General features: G+C 34.8%; 2 protein-coding genes and 1 pseudogene across 2 annotated transcripts; all 3 read left to right on the top strand.

The window, feature by feature from the left end:
- Window positions 1-204: 204 nt before the first annotated feature.
- Window positions 205-3,708, top strand: LOC133824240 (peroxidase 5-like; annotated as a pseudogene).
- Window positions 3,709-12,626: 8,918 nt separating this feature from the next.
- Window positions 12,627-15,583, top strand: LOC133825709 (uncharacterized). Its single transcript, XM_062258617.1, has 3 exons — window positions 12,627-13,111; window positions 13,363-13,495; window positions 15,521-15,583. Exons 1-3 carry the CDS (start codon window positions 12,627-12,629, stop codon window positions 15,581-15,583), a joined length of 681 nt encoding a protein of 226 aa, XP_062114601.1.
- A 1,678-nt stretch (window positions 15,584-17,261) lies between these two features.
- LOC133824241 (peroxidase 5-like) lies at window positions 17,262-20,303 on the top strand. The gene is made up of 4 exons (XM_062257106.1): window positions 17,262-17,592; window positions 17,724-17,915; window positions 19,499-19,664; window positions 19,753-20,303. Exons 1-4 carry the CDS (start codon window positions 17,326-17,328, stop codon window positions 20,136-20,138), a joined length of 1,011 nt encoding a protein of 336 aa, XP_062113090.1. The 5' UTR covers window positions 17,262-17,325; the 3' UTR covers window positions 20,139-20,303.
- Window positions 20,304-22,663: the final 2,360 nt, after the last annotated feature.

Raw genomic sequence — 22,663 nt, 5'->3', positions numbered from 1 at the left:
GTGTGTTGGTCACATTTGAGCCATGAATATATATATATATATATATATATATATCAACAAATTAGTCAAAAAAATCAAGCCAATTAAAGTTATGCATATAATAATAGCCGTCACATATTAACAGCGACTCATACGAACATAACCGATCTCTATAAATAAATGACTCACAAACCTTATTTTCTTCACCACTGCTAACTACGACTATTATTAATTCTTATTCTTGTTTTGGTTGAGGTGAAAATGGGTTCATTGGGTGTTATTGTAACCAGTTACAAAAACTGTACTTGGTTTACTATTGTTGTAGGATCATTTTTGTTACTGCTTTTCAGTAGTACAACTACTACTACATGCACTGCTAATAAACTCTATTCGTCGTCGTTTTATGACAAATCTTGTCCACAAGCTCTTGCGACCATACGAAAGTCCGTTAGAAAAGCAGTTTCACGGGAACATCGCATGGCGGCGTCTCTTATTCGGCTTCATTTCCATGACTGCTTTGTTCAGGTTTATACTTATAATTATAAATATAAAATAATTTCGAATATATATTATATGCGCATGCATGTTATTAATTAAAATATTAAATATATATATATTATGATCAGGGATGTGATGCATCGATTTTACTTAAAAATTCATCTACAATAAGAACAGAAGAAGATGCACCCTCAAATCATAAATCGGTAAGAGGATTTGAAGTGATAGATAAAGCAAGTCATTACTGGAGAAAAAATGTGCTGGAGTTGTATCATGTGCAGATATTCTTGCTGTGGCTGCTCGAGATGCATCAGTTGCTGTAAGTGCATCTATATATAAATACAGTATATATTTATGGGCAGCGAGATTATAGTGCATTCACTTTTTTTGACAACACCGATGCAGTCAGTTTGTTTTTCATTTAAGGCACCCTGCAAATTTTTAAAAAATTCAGAATAGTTTATAGTGTCGAAAACAAAGTTCAAACGGTTGATTTTTATAGGCATATACAAAACAATAAGCACACGTGCAACAAGTTGTTTGAACCCTATTTTAGTTACCATAATTTATTCAAAATTTATTGAAAACTTGTCACTACAAGAATTAAGGATATTAGCGGCGAGCAGGTCCACCGCTAATAAGGATGTTTTAGATAGCTACACCGTCATATAAAATAAGTTGAGATTATATATATCCAGGACCCAAATAAAAAAAAAAATGCACCATTATTGTCAAAAAATTAGATATATTGTAATCGCTCTATATATTTATATATATAACGTCTGTAAATGGGATGTTTTTTTTTACTTATTTGTACATGTGATACTATCTTATTTTATTTACATAGATGAGTTATGAGTTATGAGTTATGAGTTAAGAGTTAAAAGTTAAAAGTTTTTTTTTTTATATATAAAAATATTCATTGTAATTATAATGAAATTTTAATAACAAATCCACATAATTTATTATGCTAAAAATATAACTCTAATAAACTTTTTAAATAATACCATACCAATACAACAATAAAACTTGGAATCCTGTTTTTGAAACAATAAATTATCTTGATCATGTGATTTTTTTGAGAGTTTGATCAAAGAATGCCGCAAGTTTTCTTTAATAATCTACAAGTCGCTGCATCACTAGATGTACAGAAACCAAAGAGGACATTGAGGGCTAGCTCTTGGATAATTAATAAGACTATTTGTGAAAAATAATAAATAAACAACATTTCTAGAAGTTTTTGTTTTTTATCCAATTATAAATTATATTACTTCATATATCTCTCTATTTCTATTTTTTTTTTTTTAAAAAAAAAGACTCAAAACATTATAAGGATAATTGTACGAGTTTCATAACACATTGTTTTTAAAATGTGCTTACAATATTTCCATTATTTTTTTTGGCTCACTAATATATATTTTTTAATTCGCTCATTAATTGAATTTCAAATGACTTTTTCAACCAATTTAAACCAGATATTTGTTTGAGATATTAGACTATGCACTACTAACTTACACTCTTTATCTCTAAAAAAACTTAACTCTTTTATCTTAGTAAATACTAAAACACATCCTCTATATATTTGTCAGAAAACTATAAATAATATTCATTGAACACAATTTTGATTATACAATACATCTAATATCTGTAAAAAATTTAATTTTAATATAATTATTAAATAATTTTAATTAATTAAAAAATATTTGTTTTAAAAAAAATTAATAATTTTATTTTTCTTCTTCTTAGCTATAGGTTTTTAATTACTTGGAATAGTAATATTTTTAATTTCTAAAGATTTTTTAGAAAACTAATTAATATTGTTTCTTTTTATGTATTTAAAAAAAAATCTATAAAATAATCATCGCTTTAAAACCTAATATAAAAACAAATGTTATTTCAACCAATTAAAAATATAAAAAAAGAAAAAAGGAATACATTTTTTATTTTTAAAAATTAGGAATTTATGATTAATTAAAATAATTTACGTTTTTTAATCTTAGATTTTACTTTTTAGCAAATTATTATTAATATATTATATAATTAAAGAGAAAATATTATAGTCATATATTGAATATAAATTTGGCTAAAGTTATATTAAAGACTTCTGATATGGATTTCATGAATAAAGAATACTGTTTTGGTATTGGTATTAACTAAATTAGAAGGATATAAGCTAATAATGAATGAAACAAATGAAATTGTATAATTTATATATATTTATAAATATATGAATATTTTCTCACCCCACAATTGTTTAGATAATAAACCCGTGTAGATTTTAATGGATATGCTTAATGCCAAACAATGACACATTTGGTTGTACGTAGCAATTGATTTGATAATTATTTATGAAGTGTAACTGTAATTAGTTTTGAAATAATTAATGATATTACAACGTTGAATTTTAAAACATTTGTTGATCAGATTGGTGGACCCTATTGGAAAGTGAAACTTGGAAGAAGAGATTCTACAACAGCTAGCTTAGCTAAAGCCAAAAGTGATCTTCCACTTATTAATTCAACTGTTAGCGGCCTTATTGCTAACTTTGCAAGAAAAGGCCTCAACGCCAGAGACATGGTTGCATTATCAGGTTAACTAATATTTAATATTACAGTTGATTAATTAAAATTAATTTAACATTTACATATAAATAATTAAATATACATACAAATTTTTGCAGGTTCACATACAATTGGGAGAGCTCATTGTGTGACTTTCCGTGATAGAATCTACAACAAGAGTAGTGATATTGATCGTAAGTTTGCCAGAATTCGGCAAAGTGGTTGTCCTAGGACTTATGAAGGCGATTCGAAATGGGCAGATCTTGATTTGGTGACACCTAATAAATTTGACAATAGTTACTTCAAGAATTTGATCAAAAAGAAGGGTCTTCTTGCATCTGACCAGGTTCTTTTTAGTGGTGGCGAAACTGACAAGATTGTGATTGAGTACGCCAAAAACACTTGCAATTTTAGAAATGATTTTGCTTCGGCCATGGTTAAAATGGGAGACATTGAACCTCTTGTTGGTTCAGCTGGCCAAATTAGAAAGATTTGCAGCGCTGTTAATTATTAGCAAGAATTCATCATCAGGCCTCCTCATCCTTCCTTATATACATCGTCCAAGTATATATAAATATATATATATATATATATGACAATAGCTTCACTTTAAACCTTAACAATGAGGCTCTCAGTGTTTCTCGACTCGTGAACAGTTTTCGGTGTGATTTTTTTTATGACCGTGTATATTGTAGCTAATTAGAGCATCCTGCAAATTTTTAGAAAATTCTGAACTTAGTTTTCGGTAATGTAAACTATTCGGAATTTTCTGAAAATTTGCAGATGCTCTAAATAGCTACAATATAAGCGGTCATAAAAAAAATCGTGCCGAAAACTGTTCACGAGTTGAAAATACTGAAATTCCTACCGATAAGACTTAAAATGAAGCCCTGTAAAAAAATTCTCATATATATATATTTATAGCTTTTTAATCACATGTGTATGCGTTTCCCAACCGTTGTAAGCAAAATACTAGTATGTAATAAATGATGTTGCATTGTGTTTGTTATGGATATACAATGCAATTTGTTATAAGTTAGTTACATGACAGCTCAAGTTGTTATATTTACAGCTGTCCAATTATGTTTTGCATAACATAATTAAAATTTGTTATTTCTGTTCGAAGCTTCTTTCAGCCTCTTTTGTAATCTATAAATACTCTATGCTATTCAATGAGAATCAACATATATTCATTCACAAAATCCTTGACTCACTTTCTCAACTGATATCAGAGCACCACGGTTTTCTTTTCTCTCTCTCTCACTTTTTCGTGAGCTTCATCAATGGCGGCCTCTTCCAGCAAAAATCCAGAACTCAATCCTGGTGTGGAAACTTCTACTGCTCTAGCTTCCGCTTTGACCGTGCCTGCTCGTTTGACCAATCCTGGACCAGCTTCGGGGATGGCTCTACCAGCCAACATGGTGGCTCTCAATGTCCGATTGACTCGCACAAACTACTTCATTTGGCTCAAGTTCTGTTGACGGTTCGTGCTTATGATCTCGAAAGATTTCTCACTGGTGAGCGTGTTCGACCCCCAGGAACCATACACCAGATCTTTCAGATCCAAATCGCCTGGTTCCAAATCCATAATTCAATTACTCGCTTCGACTTGACCAATTTCTCATGAGTTGGCTCCTTAAATCAATGTTAGAAGCCATGCTAGGACATGTAGCCAGGTGCATCTATCTCTTCAACACAGATTTGGTATGAACTCTATCAGCTTTTCTCCAATACTTCTAAAGCTCGCATAGTACAACTCCGTACTCACCTTCAATTCACCAAGAAAGGTTATACTCATGTCAATGAGTATATTCTTAAGATGAGGTGCATTGTCGATGCATTAATGGCTGCTGGACAGAATATAACTGATGATGAGCTTGTGTTATACATTCTTGGTGGCTTAGGCCCTGAGTATGGTTCGGTGGTAGTCAATCTCACTGCCATAGAGAGTGTCTCATTACCAGAACTCTAGTTCTCCCTTCAGAGTCAAGAAATGAGACTCTAACAGCAAGATACTGTTGCAACAATGGATCTTCAAAATCCTACTGCAAACTATGCAGCCACCAACAAAAGATTTGGCAATCAAACCTACTCTACTCCGAATCAGAGTAATCGTGTGGACAAGGCAGTCGAAACAATGGAGGTCAAGGTTCACACAATGGAAATCGTCCAATATGTCAGGTATGCGACAAGCTAGGCCATGTAGCCTTGAAGTGCTACCACAGATTTGATTTGAGCTATCAAGGTGATACTACTTCTCCTACAACAGAATCAGACAACAACAACACTTCACCACAAGCTCTCCTGGCTACTCAGCAATAGTAGGAGATGCAGATTGGTACATGGATAGCGGCGCATCACATAATGTTTGAGCTGACCAAAACACTCTCACCACTCCATCCTCTTACAAAGGCAAAGAGATATTGGTAGTAGGTAATGGATCTTCCCTAAATATTCATAATATTTGTCATACTTTTATTCAAGTCAGTTGTGCTTTGCATCTTAAAAACATACTCCATGTACCTGGCATCAAGAAAAACCTTATTAGCGTCTCCAAATTCACCTGTGATAATAATGTCTCAATTGAGTTTACTGCTAACTCTTGTTTTGTGAAGGATCTGTCTACGAAACATGTACTACTTCAGGGCAAACTAAGTGAAAGGCTATACCAGCTGCTGCTTCCTCCTACTCACCAGCCAAATCAAGTTCTTCCTATTGTTTTTTATGAAAATGTTTCCAGTTCAAAAGCTACCAATAAATGTTGTACCCCTATTCATACCAATTCTTGTAAGTCCCCTCAAGTTGCTAATTTGTGGCACAACCGACTAGGACATCCTTCCAATATTATCCTTAAAAATATTCTTAATGAAATAAATGCAGCTTGTTTCAATTCCAATTCTACATTCTGTGATGCATGTCAATACGGTAAAAATCACTTAATGCATTTCCCAAGCTAACTCTAAAAACCAATTCTCCATTACAATTAGTGCATTCAGACCTTTGGGGTCCATCACCTCTTCCCTCACCTGAGGGTTACAGAGTCTGCATATTGTTTGTTGATGATTATACCAAATATTCTTGGATATATCCAATGAGACAAAAGTCACAAGCTTATAGCTTATTTCTTTTATTCAAAACCTTTGTTGAAAAACAATTACACTTACCAATTAAGTGTCTTCAAACTGATTTGGGAGGAGAGTTTAGACCCTTCCAAGTTCCACTCCAACAAATGGGAATTGAGTTTACACACCCTTACCCACACACTCACCAACAACAAGGAAGGGTAGAAAGAAAACATAGGCATGTCACCGAAGTTGGCCTTACTTTATTAGCTCAAGCAAAATTACCTTTACTTTTTTGGTGGGAATCTTTTGCTTCTACAATATTTTTAATTAACAGACTTCCTACTATAGTAAACAATTTCAAGTCACCCTTTGAGTGTCTCTTTCACTATCAGCCTCATTATAAATTCTTAAAGGTCTTTGGTTGTGTTTGTTTACCCTACCTTAGACCTTACCACTCACAAAAGTTTCAATTCAAAACATCTAAGTGTGTATTTTTTGGGTACAGTCCTCATCACAAAGGGTATCATTTTCTACACTCTACTGGTCGAATATACATTTCTAGAAGTGTTAACTTTAATGAAACTGAGTTTTCTTACTCAGAGTTATTACCACAAACTCTAAACTCTAACTATTCTACATTTCAACAACATTATTCCACTCTAGCATTTATTATTTGAAACACATACGTCAACTACAAGATGTTGAGGTTCACGTGGACGGAGAATAGCTGAGGGCCTCCAGGAAAGACCCTCCTCCGTCTAAGAATGGAGATATGCCGAGGGAACATCCTGCCCCAAAGAAGGAGAAATAAGTATCATCCACGATTGTCCAACCCGACGGAGGCCATTCAGAGCCGCCAGCGCACCCACATCTTCGGCCTCCAGTGGCACCACAGTCCGGCCATCGGGACCCAAGTCCCTCTACACAGAGGCCAGGCAAGAGTCCCCAAGTACACTCAGTGAGTTCCAGCTCAAGGACTCACTTTTATGAGGATGAGATTCGCAAGTTACACAATAAGAATCGAAGGTTGGAAACCACACTAGAGAACATGCTGGAGATTTTAAACGACATTCTACAAGGAAAGTCAAGCATGACCCTTCCTAAGCATAAGGAGAATGAACGTGAAAGAGGGGAGACCATTGTCCCTGTAGACGATGGAAGAACCGGACTTTCCACCAGCAACACTCCTTAGACAAAGTACCATGAAGAACCTAGGCCGGCGAAATGCCCCCATGAAAAAAGGCGCAGGGACAATACTGATCATAAGAACGAAGCTGAAGTCACCTCTAAGGAGGCACCCCCTGACCTGAGAGAAAATTTCAATAAAAGAAGGTCAGAAGTAAGGACGACACCTCATATGGCCCCTCCGAAGGGTAGAGAGAAGAGAAGGCCAACCCTACCAAGCTGAGGGACTTCTTGAATAGAAGGCGACAGGAGCTAGACACCGAGATGAGGAGCATTCGGAGTAAAATCGTCACGACGTCTGAGGGGCACATCACCGATGAAGAGTTCATCTCGAGTAACCCTTCACGTGAGAAATCCAACTTGAACGTCTCCCAGCTAACTTTAAAGAACCTCATATGACCCCATATGAGGGCACATCGGGTCCTGATAGACAATGGAAGTTCCATGGACGTCTTGTATCGCCTCGCCCTGGAGAAGATGGGTTTGGGCGTCAGACACTTGAAACCCTGCCATTCCTCCTTATACGAATTCACAGGGGACTTGATACAACCTTTACGAGTGATCAAATTGGCCCTCAGCATGGTAGAGCAACCTAGAAAAACTACTATCATGGTAAACTTTGTCGTGGTAGATTGTGCTTCAACTTTCATCGCGGTATTAGGGAGACCATCCCTAAGAGAATTGAAAGCGATAACTTCAATATATCACCTAGCTGTCAAGATCCCAACTCCTGGAGGAATATCGAGTATGAAAGGGGAACAAAAAGAAGCGAGGGAGTGTTATAATTCATCCCTTCGCATGTCTGTAAAGCCACTATAACCGATGGCGATGGTAATACATGGAGACACAAACTCGTAGGAACTAGACCCCTGTGTCACAAAGGAGCTAGGGGTCGAACCTGTGAAGGAGTTAGAAGAAATCGTTGTAATGTAAGAACCATTGCAAAAGTTGAAGGTGGGAAAAAACCTTCAAGACGACACAAAGGAGAAATTGGTAAGGTTTCTGAAGGATAATCTCGATGTATTCGCTTGGAGTCACGAAGACATGGTGGGGATAGATCCTTCCATCATTGCCACCATTTAAATATCAACCCTGAGGCAAGGCCAGTTAGGAAGAAGAGACGAGCGCTCGACTCGGAAAGATATGCAGCCTTGAAGGAGGAGGTCAACAAATTGAAGGAAAATGGGTTCATCCGCAAGGTGTTCTACCCCGTATGGGTATCGAACCCGGTACTAGTCCTAAAACAGAATGGAAAATGGAGAACCTGTGTGGACTTCTCTAACCTCAATAAGCCTTGTCCTAATGATAGCTTCCTGCTTCCAAGAATAGATCAAATGGTGGACGCAATAGCCGGACATGAGTCACTTAGCTTCATGGATGCTTACTCTGGATATAACCAGATACCCATTAACCCGGCTAATGAAGAGCGTACTTCATTCATAACAGATAAAGGACTTTACTGCTACAAACTAATGCCTTTTGGATAGAAGAATGCAGATGCCACCTACCAAAGATTGGTGAACATGATGTTCGCTAACAAAATAGGAAGGAACATGGAGGTATACGTTGACGATATGTTGTTGAAGACAAAAAATGCAGAAGAGCTCAACAAGGACCTAAGTGAAATGTTCGACACACTCTGAAGATACTGGATGAATCTGAATCCACTAAAGTGTACTTTCGGAGTCTCTTTGGGAAAGTTCTTGGGTTTCATGGTCAACTTTAGAGGCATTGAAGCTAACCCTGACAAAATAAAGGCTAGAAATGAATTCGCCCAAGAGCAAAAAAGAGGTACAATGTCTAGTAGGAAGGGTGGCAGCACTCAACAGATTCATTTCGAGGTCCACGGACAAGTGCCTCCCTTTCTTCAAGATCCTAAAAGGAAGCAAAAAGTTCAGTTGGGATGGAAATTGCGAGGAAGCCTTTACCAAGTTGAAGGAGCACCTAGGGAACCCATCCTTGTTGGATAAACCGGAAAATGACGAAATGCTATACTTATACTTGGCAGTATCTGAGCATGCCATAAGCGCTGCCTTGGTTAAAGGAGAGAAGAAGCACCAACAACTCGTGTACTGCGTCAGTAAACAGTTGGTAGACACGGAAATGCGATTCCCAGAAATAGAGAAGTTAGCATATGCCTTAGTTGTGGCCTTAAGAAAGTTAAGGCCCTACCTCCACGCCTATGCGATTGAGGTACTCACCAATAACCCCTTGAGACAGGTCTTGTACAAACCTGAGACCTCGGGAAGACTAATGAAATGGTCAATTGAGTTAAGTCAATTCGACATCACATATACCCCAAGGGTCTCCATCAAGGGGTAAGTGCTTGCGGATTTCATAGTCGAGTTCACCTATCGGCCAAATGAAGAAGGAGATATAGGAGAGAGTGAATCGGTTGGTAAGGAAGAGGAAAGAAAGTTTGAGGAATGGAGCTTCCATGTGGATTTAGCATCCAACGAAGGGGGAGCTGGAGCAAGTATCGTGATGACTGGACCCGAAGGGCACAAGATGTATTGTGCGATAAGGTTTGGATTTGAAGCCCCGAACAATGAGGCGGAGTATTGTAATGCCCCAAATTTCCTAATAAGGTTTAGGACCTTGATTAGGAGGCTGAGAGGGCCATAATTGATTTATTATGTTATTAAATGATTATATGCATGATTATGTGAATTATATTAATATATGACGATAAATGCATGCATATGGGTCCACTTTTCATTATAAGGGCATTTTGGTAATTTGGCCCGTTAAGGGCATAATTGTGTATTTTTATGCATGTTGGTGAATTATGAGTAAGACCACATTATATGTGGATTTTTTTGATCCATTCGGCACGAGACGGTCTTTGAATGCAAGTTATCGGTCTGGCCACAACGAGGTTAATTTCGAGGCTCGGGGTGAGTCTCGGGGTAATTTGAGGATTAAAACTTTGCCGGGAATTAAAGGGTAATGGGATTTGATTTATTAGCATTTGAGAATATTGGAAATAACGGGAATTGGAGGGTGTTAATTGTGATTAACGAGATAGGCGGTAAAGGACGGTTTTACCCTTGGTGGCCTTAAGAGGATTTTAAATGACCTAAGGGAATTTTAGTATTTTGACCCTAAAGGATATATATCAGCCATTAGAAGCTTAGAAGGCTGTAGAAAATAGAGCATCATCTTCTCTTCTCTCGTTCATCATTTCTTCTTCATTTCTCTTTGAATTTTGAAGCTCTTTTTGAGGAACCAAGCCTTGAGGGTTTTGAGTTGTATTCCACCATTGAAGAGGGTTTGATATTGAGATTGAGGTGAGTTTCTAGCCATTAAAACTTTGGTTTTGCTGTGTTTTTCCTTTTGAGTTTTAGTTGGGATTTTGATTTGAAAGTTGAGAATTTATGGGAGTTTTTGGAAAAAGTTGCTTGGGTTATGATGCCTAGGACATGTAGAGTAGATATTTGGGTTCATTTGGGGGTTTGGATGGATTTTGGAAGCATGTTTTGAAGGTTGGAAATGGAAAACTCGAAGGAGGAAGAACCAAGGCTGGTTCAACCTGGTTCTAGCGCTATAGCGCCCAAGGGAGGGCGCTACAGTGCTAGCTAGGGCAAACTAGTTCTGGTTGTAGCGCTGGGGTGCTAGGGGGATAGCGATGTAGCGCTACCCTTTTTCCTTATGCATATTTTGGGCACTTTTGAGGGTTTTTGGCTCGGGGTTTCAATTCCTAAGGTTCGGGATCGAATCTACTAACCGTTTGAGTATGATTCGGAGTTCCGAGAGTGAGGTTTAGGTCAAGAACATTTTATTGTTATTTCATTAATTGGAGTTCCATACTTGGTTTTGACTAGGTGACCGCAAAGGGATTACAAGATCGATCGTCTCAAAGGTCGTTCAATTATTATTTCTCGCTTGAACCAGAGGTAAGAAAAATGCACCCAGTATGTGATGCATGAGAAACATGTGATTAGGGAATGACATGAATATTGAATGTGAGATTGATCAGAGCTTGAGTCTCTGTAATTGTGCATGATCATAATTATGCTAGTGATTGTTAAGTAAGCATGTTGAATGCCCTACATTTGGATATTTGACATATGATATATGCCTGGTTGCATTGCTTACTTGTGTATGGCACTGACCCATGAGTTAGAAATCGACAATGGTATCAGTATTAACTGTGAAGCTGTGACTCATTAGTCAAGTTTAGCAGTAGTACTGAGCACTGGTCCTATGGTATTGGCTTAAGAGTCAAGAACGGTTTTAGCGTGTTCAACGCAAGCTGGAAATATTAGATCTAATCGACATAAGCATTGAATGACTCACCATGAGCATTAATGCCTGACCGACCTCAAGTTCGATGAAAATTAAAAGCGCTTGTCTAGCCTAATGGCTAGCCACTTAGAGCCAGGGCCAAACGGCCCAGGTGACTGCATTTTCACATGGCTATGGGCTACACGCCCCAGCATGGTTATCAGAACCTCAAAGTGTTAAATTACTCATCTGATTGGGGCTATATGCCCCAGTATGGTTATCAGAACCTCAAAGTGTTAAATCACTCATCCGATTAGGGCTATACGCCCCAGTATGGTTATTAGAACCTCAAAGTGTTAATCACTCATCTGATTAGGGCTACAAGCCCCCGTATGGTTATCAGAACCTCAAAGTGTTAATCACTCATCTGATTAGGATTTACTTGATAGTCATCCTTGCAGGAGGGCAGGACCCACCACCATCATTATCTGAACTTATTTGCATGTATGAATAGGGCTATTATTGCTAGGCATGCACATTATGATTTAGTAACATGTTATTACTGTTCATGAGCATATTGAGTTTTATTGCTGGGCTTCAACTCACGGGTGATATGTGGTGCAGGTAAAGGCAAAAGAAAGCTGGACCATCCTTGAGTTGGAGAGCTTAGGTGACGATGTGTACATATGCGGCTGCTCGACCGCCACGACCTAGCGTTGAAAGAGGAACTAGGGTTAAACCCTATTTTGCTGCTTAGGTCGACCGCTTGTAAATCTTTTGTTGTAATTAACCTTTAAATATATTTTTGAGATCCCAATGTATACATTAAACGTTTTAGTGAAACGTTGTATCTCAGCCAAAATTTTTAATCCTAAACCACTAATCATACTTAGTTACACGATTATGGCCAAATGACTCGATTAGCGAGTTTAGCACTATTTAAAATGTACACCGTAACGGTCCCTGGGTAGTAGGGATTTACAAGTATGAAGCGCTTCTAGCCGGATTGCGGTTGGACAAAGGGCTAAAGGTAACACTTCTATACATTTTTAGCGACTCACAGTTGGTGGTATTCCAGGTGATAGGCGAGTATTTGGCGAGGGGTCCTAAGATGGCCGCATACCTAACAAGGGTAAAAGGTTATTTGGAGAAATTGGAGGGGTATAACATAGAACAAATCCCAAGAGAGAGGAATACCCACATCGATACACTCGAGTTTGTACCTGTGGAGTACTTATCCAAGCCAAGTATCACTGAAGTAGAGGTTCACTTGATCAACACTCCCAAAGAATCATGGGTCAGCCCAATTATGATATACCTGAAGGATAGAGCTCTACCGATAGACAAGAGAGAAACTCGGAGGCTGGCATATAAAGTCGCCCAGTACACCCTAGTAGAGGGAGTCTTGTACAAGAGAGGATTTTTTGTACTGCTCTTGCGGTGTGTTGATGAAGAGGAAGCAATGAAAGTTCTATATGAAATACACGATGGCGAATGTGGCAACCATGCGAGTAGGCCATCTATGGCCAGGAAAGCCATGAGACAAGGGTACTACTGGCCCTCTATGGAGAAGGATGCTAGTGACTTCGCAAGAAAGTATGAAAAATGTCAGAGACACGAAAACTACTCCCAGAAGCCCCCAAATGAGCTAACCAGCATGACCAGCCCTTGGCCTTTTTCTATTTGGGGAATAGACCTGATCGACGCCCTTCTCGTAGGTAGAGGAGGAGCCAAGTACGCAGTTGTGGTGGTAGATTACTTCACCAAGTGGGTAGAAGAGCAGAACCTCTAATAAAAATAACGGCCAAGCATATCACCACCTTTGTCAATAAGTCCATTTTCTGCAGGTATGGAGTGTCGTACAAAATCATTTCTGACAATGGCACCCAGTTTGAGGGGGAAATGTTCGAGGAGTACTGTAAGGAGAAAGGAATAAGGATAAGCTTCTCGGATGTTGTACATCCACAGGCCAATGGGCAGGTGGAGGCCATTAACAAAGTCCTCAAGAAGAACCTAAAAACGAGCTAGAAAAACTAAAGGGGGCTTGGGTTGATGAGCTACCCAATGTGCTTTGGGCCTATAGGACCACGCCACGCTCAACTGCTGGGGAGACCCTTTTTTCCCTAGCATATGGATGCGAGGTTGTCCTTCTGGTTGAGATGAATGTTAACTCTTTCAAGATACAGGAATACGAGAACCAAGTCAACCATGCGAAAATGGCTGAAAACTTAGATATGTTAGAAGAAAGAAGGGAAAGGGCGCAACTAAGAGTGGCGGTATACCAGCAATGGGCAGCGAGGTACTACAACTCCAGGGTACGAGAAAGAATGTTCAGAGTAGGAGACTTGGTGCTGAGAAAAGTACTCCCCAACACGCGAGACCCAGGGGCAGGGGTACTAGGGGCGAACTAGGAAGGACCCTATCAAGTCGCCCAGTGCATACTGCCTAGCACTGATAAGCTAGCACGCATGGATGACACCGTAATACCCTGAGCATGGAATGCGGAACACCTCAAGAAATACTACCAGTAAGACTTTCATTTCCAATGCAAAAATATATGTATTTAGTTTATTTATGTTATGCTAACTTCAATAGATAAGAATCAAAGAGGTTACCCAGATAACCTCACAGTAGATGTAATTGTTTTATATATATCTTTGTAATCTGTCTACTATGAATGAAAGTATTTCCTACTTCTCATGCTACATTTCATCTCTATGCAAACATTCACCAAAGTGCTTGATGGAATAAATTTCACCAAGCACTTGGGGGGCAGGACCGGAGGCACACGTGTATATGTAAAAAAAACTCGGCAAGTTGTCTCTTTGATTCAAAAGGATTAGCTACCCTTATTAATATCAAGGGAATTAAAAAACTTCACAAAGATGACCTCCTACCAAAGGCTGACACCCCACAAGGGGTGAGGCTTCAAGGAAGGCATCCCTCAATAAGTCTAGAACGGCCACCAAGTCGGCTAGCCAAAAAGGGTCCTAAAAGAGACCCTTGTAAAAATAGTACTATACATGATGTGAAGGACGCTTCTCGCACAAAATTACAAGCGCGCGCAAAGAATATAAAAATGATACTAAGAACATAAAGGTCGAGTTGATCTAGACCGTTGATCTAGTTGATTTGGAGAAGGGGTATATAAATACCCTAGTCGGCATTTCTAAGGTCGAGTTGATCTACACCAATGGTTTGCATTAGAAGAAGATCCAAAGGAATATGTTTAATTCTCGAAATATGGTGGCAAAAAAGAATTGGAAGGGACGTGCGTAGAAAAAGAGAGTACTCGAGTACTCTAGGTATTCAATCCCCAAGTGACGCATGTCTGAACTTGAGTGTTGTAGGTGACACGATTTTCAAAAGTGGAGTTCAAAAGTTTCTTTATCATAGGATTCGAACCAACACTTTTGAGGTGAAAAAATGTTACACCCAAATTTTGAAGATGAATAAATGAGTCTCGAAATGTATACTCGTAAAGTGTAAGCTAAAAAGTAACAAGCAGTGGATGAACACTTCTATAAATATGCCTGATTCCTGACCTGTTCTTGTTGGTGATCGAACACAAGTTTTAAAAGGCTCGAGCTTAAGGTTCAAGCTCGAAAGAAAGAATCTACCCCGACGCATATGGGTGTTTTTTGAGCCTTAGTTGTAAGCTTGAAGATATTGGTCTCCGAAGATTGAGTTTGATGAAACCACTACTAGAGGAGGAGGCTGACTGGAATAACAAGCTCAAAGTATGGTCGATATCGAAAGCGCGTTAACCTTGCGTTCGAGGTTAGCAACGCGTTTTGCACAAAACAACTGTTAGGAGATCCCTACTCCGTAGGGATTTGTCATTATCTGATATTAAATCCTAATTATCATGGGATATTATATATTTAATGTATATATTTACATTTATGTCAGATTTGAATAATTTGTTATAACTTCCCTGAATCAGGGTAAGATATTCTCCCAACCAGGCTTATAAATAGCTTGGTAATTTTCATTTGTATTCAGGCACAAATTAGTACTGAGAATACTCTGTCGAATTGCTCTGAGAAAGCTTTGAAAGAGTATTAAGATTAATAATATTGACTTGTGGACTAGGCAAAATTTAACTGCTGAACAACGTAAAATTTCTACTGTTCTTTTCTTCTATTCTGAAATATTGTTTAGTGCTCTTCAAATTTAAGTTGACAAAAAATGCGTCAACAATAATAAATAATAACATTTCTCTTTTATCAAGAACAAACAAGTTTTTTCTCTAATCATGATTGATGTGTGATTTGAATAACATCATAAATGTTTTGCACCTTAAATATGGTAGTTTGTAATTTTAAAGGTTATCGGATTATTATTAAAAAAAAAAATCTTACACAATGTTTTAGTTAATTTTTCTTTTAATATATTTTTGTCATTCTTTTATATATATCATATTGTTTATTCATTTAATATTGATATAACAATCATAAAAACTTAATAAAAATAATTAATAAATATTCTAAATAAAATGTACATTGCAAGTTACTTGCACCTAGTATATTAAAAAATATACACAAGTAGAAAAAATGTATATATATACATATTATTTTTTAAAAAATAGATTGAAAAAGATATTATGAATAACTTATAAAATAGTTTAATTTGAACTTTTACTATACATACATTTGTACTCTCAATATGACGCAGTTAGGAATACCGGAGTGGCTTCACCCCCTAACTTTTTTTATTCAATATATTTTTTAAAAAACAAAATAAAATACAGATTGTATATAAATTTATATTGTTCCCTCTAACTTAATTTTTTTTATCACCTCTAGTTTTATATTAATTTTGGATCGCTATGTCAATTGTGTAACCCAATAATATATTCTCTTTAGAGCCTAATACAATCATTTCGAACAAATGATGCAAATATTTGAAGCCCAGAAGACGAAATGGAAAACACAAATTTGTATTAAAATCGCGAACTGAAAATGTATATTGAATTACTTAATTGATGAGTTTAGAAAAATTTATAGATTCTACTTTCGGATTTCATGAGTTTTGTGTTTTCTATGATTTTTTAATAAAATATGGATGAGATACAAAGTACTTTATATAGCAAAAAAATGAGGATATGGATGCCCTGTTGGTACACTGCCAACATAACCTGGGATCATAGTATTTTCTGATCAGATTCCATTATATGAAATAATGGATTTTGTTTTTTTATTAAAAAAATAAAAAATTAGGCATAGTTTTATATATATGCATAAATTAAAGTTTAATGTAGCTAGGCTTTCAATTATTTGATCTATCCAATCAACCACCGTGAGAGTAAATCCAATGAATGTACTAAATTTAATAGTACTTGTTTTATATATATATATATATTTATATAGTCATTGGTTCTTTATAGTACTTTTGTCTTTCCTACATTAATCGTTTAACAAATTATTCCGCTCTACTGATTCACTCAGTCCCAAACGGTATATATTGGTAAAACTAACACACACAAATAATACTAATAAAAAAATAAAAAATAAAATTGTTCTTTTGTTCATAATTCAATGATTCCAAAACGAGGGCTGCTCACGAAAGAATGTTTGTGGATCACATTTGAGCCATGTATATATGATATGCCAACACAAGTCGATCTCAGTCAAAAAACTAACCAATTAAAATTGTACATATAATAATAGCTGCACTACACGTAATTAACACCGACTCATAATCGATCTCTATAAATAAATGACTCAAACAGGCTTCTCTTATTCACGATTGCTACTACAAGTATAATTAATTCTGGTTTTGGTTAATAATAATCAGTGAAGGTGAAAATGGGTTCATTGGGTTTTACTGTAACCAGTTCCAAAAGCTGTAGGAGTTGGTTTACTATTGTTGGTAGTGCATTTTTGTTACTACTTTTCAGTAGTACAACTACAACTACATGCACTGCTCATAAACTCAAACCGTCGTCGTTTTATGACAAAACTTGTCCACAAGCTCTTGTGACCATACGAAAGTCCATTAGAAAAGCAGTTTCACGGGAACACCGCATGGCGGCTTCTCTCATTCGGCTTCATTTCCATGACTGCTTTGTTCAGGTATATATATATATATATATACTTTTATATATTTATATTTATATAGAATTTCAAATTAATATTCATGCATATATGTTATATATATATATATATTAACGCATTATATATATATATGTATATGTTATGATCAGGGATGTGATGCATCGATTTTACTTAAGAATTCATCTACAATCAGAACCGAAGAAGATGCACTCCAAAATCGAAATTCGATAAGAGGATTTGAAGTGATAGATGAAGCCAAGTCACTACTGGAGAAAAAATGTGCTGGAGTTGTTTCATGTGCAGATATTCTTGCTGTGGCTGCTCGAGATGCATCAGTTGCTGTAAGTCAATTTATTGTGTATATATATACGACTTTTCTTTTCTTTCTTTTTTGGAGACTACTTTTTTTTTAAATTATATATTAGCTTATTTATATTGTTGAGTAAACTAGCTAGGACGATTAATAAATAAATATATATGTGTATATGATATGATAATCAAATCATTAAAAAAGGGTCGAAAATAAAGACAACTAGGATGATTAAGGTATTTTGTAATTTTTTTTTTAAACTAGATGTGGTGTTAGGGTTCAATCAAGAAATTCTAGTAAATTTGCCTTTTCTCTTTTATATAGATGATTGAGAAATATTAAATATCAAGTTTAGAATTTCTTAATTTAATTAAAAGTTATTGTCTAAATATCAAGTTTACAAATTAACCAATAATAACATTATTTTGCTAAAATAAAACAAATAAAAATATTTCTAGAAGTTCTTATTTATCCAATTACAAACTATACTACTTATTTCTATTTAAAAATTAGTCAAAACATTGTAAGGATAATTGAACGAGTTTCATCACACATTAATTATAAAAAAATGTTTCATTCTAATATTCCTTTTTATGATAGTGACTTCTTTTTTGCTCACTAATAATTTTTTGTTTGCTTAACTTGTTCATTGAATTTCAATCGACATTTTGTACTAATTGGATTTTAAGTGGTTTGTCTTTCTCTGCTCACTATTTAAACCAGATATATATATATTTATATGTTTGATATATTAGACTATAATATCATATTAAAATGGAATTATACAACATTATTATCTTCTTGATTGTTTGCTTAAATATTAGTTTACACTCTTTAACTTACCTTAGTTAATACTAACTACTACGACATACGCTTATTTATATATTTGTCAAATAAGTATAAAAAAATTTCATTGAACAGAATTTTTTAGTAAAATTTATTTTCATGAAGACCAAAATATTTTTTCTAATAACTTAAATATATATAACTATTATACAATTTTAATAAACTAAAAGCCTAAAATATAAACAAAAATTAATAAATAAAAAATCTTCCATTTACGATTTAATTACTTGAAATATTAATATATATTTTTTTCATTCAAAACATTTTTTCGAAAATTAATTATTTATTATTGTTTCGTCATAGATTTTTAAAAATTACATTAAAATAATAGTCACTTTAAAACCTAAAACAATGTTATTGTAACTAATCAAAAAATTAAGAATTTTTTATAAATTGTTTAAATTTTGGGATTTACAATTTAAATATTAATATTTTTTTTAATATTATATAATTGAAGTTGGACTGGTAACACTGAAGAAACAAACATGTGAGATAGTAAACATATATAATTTATATTTATAAATATATAAATATTTTCCTATCATACAATTGTTTTGAGATAAATCCGAAAACATATAGATTTTAATAATGTTGCTTATTGCCAAACAATGACACATTTGGTTGTATCTATGTATATATACATATATTTATTTATATATTGACAAAACGTAGTGATTGATTTGATAATTATTTCTGAATTGTAACGATAATTTAGTTCTGAAATAATTAGTGGTATATAATATTTTGACTTTTCAAACATTTGTTTAGGTTGGTGGACCCTCTTGGAAAGTGAAGCTTGGAAGAAGAGATTCTACAACGGCAAACATAGCCGAAGCCCAAAGTGATCTTCCACTAACCAATTTAAGTGTTAGCGGCCTTATTTCTAACTTTGCAAAAAAAGGCCTCAACAAAAGAGACATGGTTGCATTATCAGGTTAGATAATTAATTAACATTATATATATAATTAATGATCCTAAACATAAAATAATTATGATTATATTTTATATACAAAATTTTGCAGGTTCACATACAATTGGGCTAGCTCGTTGTGCGACTTTTCGTAATAGAATCTACAACGATAGTAATATTGATGGTGATTTTGCTAGACTTCGCCAGAGTGGTTGTCCTAGCAGCGGAGGCAATAACAACTTGGCAGATCTTGATTTGGTGACACCCAATAACTTTGACAATAATTACTTCAAGAATTTGATCAAAAAGAAGGGTCTTCTAGCATCAGACCAAGTACTTTTCAGTGGTGTTAAAACTGACAGAATTGTGATTGAGTACACCAAAAACACTTGGAAGTTTAGAAATGATTTTGCTTCGGCCATGGTTAAAATGGGAAATATTGAACCTCTTGTTGGTTCGGCTGGCCAAATAAGAAAGATTTGCAGTGCTGTTAATTAGTAACAATTCATCATCAGACCTCCTCGTCCTCTTATATTCGTATCATCAAATAGTATATATGTGATTACTGTGTCTATTTCCCAACCGTTGAAAGCAAAATATTACGTAATAAATAATGTTTTTTATTATTATTATTATTTAATGAATAATGTTGTGCAGTGTTAATTGTATGTTTACCACACCAAACAAAGTTTTGACTTCATTTTTATTTTTAAGAAATATAAAATTGAAGAGAAACTAATAAAGCCTGAAATTAATTTTAATCAAAATTAACACTCGGGACGTTTGTTATAAATTTTGGGTGTCATGTGAACGCGTACATTTCAAATGCACACCCATCTAAAGTTTACGCAAATACCCTTTGTTCGGCAACATGAAGTTCTCTTCTTGAAGAGGACTTTTGCTTCGAATTGTACTCTGCCTAGTTTTTTAAGTTTATGCAAATACCCTGTTTTTTAATTTCATCGCTAACTTTTATGTTTAATAAAGTTTGATCGTTTTCCATCATTATAATAATTAAAATAAATAAATAATATAAAGTTAATTAAATATAAATAATAACTAAGCTGCTAAGCATGAAAAAATATAACCTTAAAAATAACACCATCTGAACAATCCTTTTGTAACGCATCATCTCATCAATATTCATTGAATATTTTCCTTTTTATTATTATATTTCAAACTAATTAATTTAGGGGAACAGTATATGCTAAATTATCATTCATTACAAGAAATATAAGTTTCTACTTCGTTTTTTACACAAACAATAATTAAAAACGAAGTAAAAGCTTCTAAATAGATTTTTACTTCGTTTGTGGGAATGACGCTTCAAAAAAAATAAGTTACTACTTCGCTTTTATAAAAAAACGAAGTAAAAAGAGCAATAAGACAAGGGATGCGTTTGGTTGGGGTACACCACGAAAGGCTTTCCACTTCGGTTTTTATGAAAAAATTGAACTGAAATTTTGTACACCTTGAAAGGCTTTCCACTTCGGTTTTTATGAAAAACCCGTAGTGAAAAACTGTACGTAACAAACAAGAGTCTTTCTTTTTTTTAAACCCTTTTACTTCGGTTCTTAGATATAAACCGAAGTAAAAAGGAAATTGCTGAATATTTAATTGAACAAAAGGTCCAGCCATTTATTTATCTCCCTAAGTTGTATATATAATCAAATTAATTAAGAAACCCTACAGTATGTGTTCCCAGCCGCCACTCTTACAGCAAACCCATTTTATAAATAAAAAAAAAATCAATTTCTCATCTAAATCTCTCTACTCTTCTAGTCACAGATCCAAGCTCTACCACATGCCGCCGCTGCCATCACGCGAGATGCATCCCCGCCGCCTCCTTGCCAAGTTCCTTTGTCGGGAGAGTCACGACGCTAAGCTTCGTCACAAGAGTCGCATCCCTACTACTTCCCTTGTCTGAGTCTCATCCACATCGTTATCATGAGCTGTCATTACAATTTCAAACCAAAAAGAAATAGAAAAGAAGACAGAGGCTCAAGAAATAAAGTGTTTTCTCAGAAAAATCCAAAACATGCGTGCTATTTGATTCCAACTGAATCAATTTTCTTATCTTTTTAAAGAAATTGATCTATTTTCTTTCTTTGACCACTATTTTGTTTTTAGGATTTCATTTTATCTGTTCAATTATTCTTTTTTTGTCTTTAGTTAGAGTTTAAGAATAAAAGTTGGTCTTAACAGAGTCATTTAGTTGTGATGTCATTCGTTAATTTTCATTGAGAATATTAGGAGAAATTTGGTTATATTCTAATAGAATTAAAGTGAGGGTCTTTCCGAGAACTTCATGGGTTCTCTTTGTCTTTTCTATGTAATCTTTTTATGGGCCAGCCACATTAATGATAATAACTTTATTTTCTTGATCATGTTGACAAGAAAGAACTTTGAAGTATGAATTATAAGCTTGAGCTAGAAAAAAAAAGACAGATTATTATTTTATTTCACAATAAGATAACAATGTTTAAAAAACTGTAATGTTTTGAGATCTTGAACGTATTGTAATGTTTTTTTTAAAAGAATTATATGTGGATGAAAGAAATATATTTGGATTGAGTAATTTATATGTAAATTTTTTTTTGTTTATACAGATATTACTTCGATTATTTACAAAGAACCGAAGTAGTAAGTCTTCTTAAAATAATACGCAGGATTTATTTATACTTTTAATTTCGGTTTTTACATCAAAACCGAAATAGAAAGTCGATTTTTCACTTCGGTTATTACGTAAGAACCGAAGTTAAAAGTTAATTTACTACTTCTCTTTTTTTCAGACATTTAACTTCGCTCGGACACACTACGGTTTTTATTTGGTGCGAGAATCGAAGTAAAAACATATTCTCCTAGTAGTGATTAATATGTAACATTACGAATATTCATAGATATTGACACAAACACTATTACAAAAATAACATTTAGCGTCGATGATCCCTATGATGCCATTATTTGAGGTGTTGGCTGGGAGCATAGGTAACATGAGAAAATGAGAAGTGAGAAAATTGATT

This window comes from Humulus lupulus, chromosome 3 (assembly GCF_963169125.1).
Source record: "Humulus lupulus chromosome 3, drHumLupu1.1, whole genome shotgun sequence".
Lineage (NCBI taxonomy): Eukaryota > Viridiplantae > Streptophyta > Magnoliopsida > Rosales > Cannabaceae > Humulus > Humulus lupulus.
This window is presented reverse-complemented; position numbering and strand designations above follow the sequence as displayed.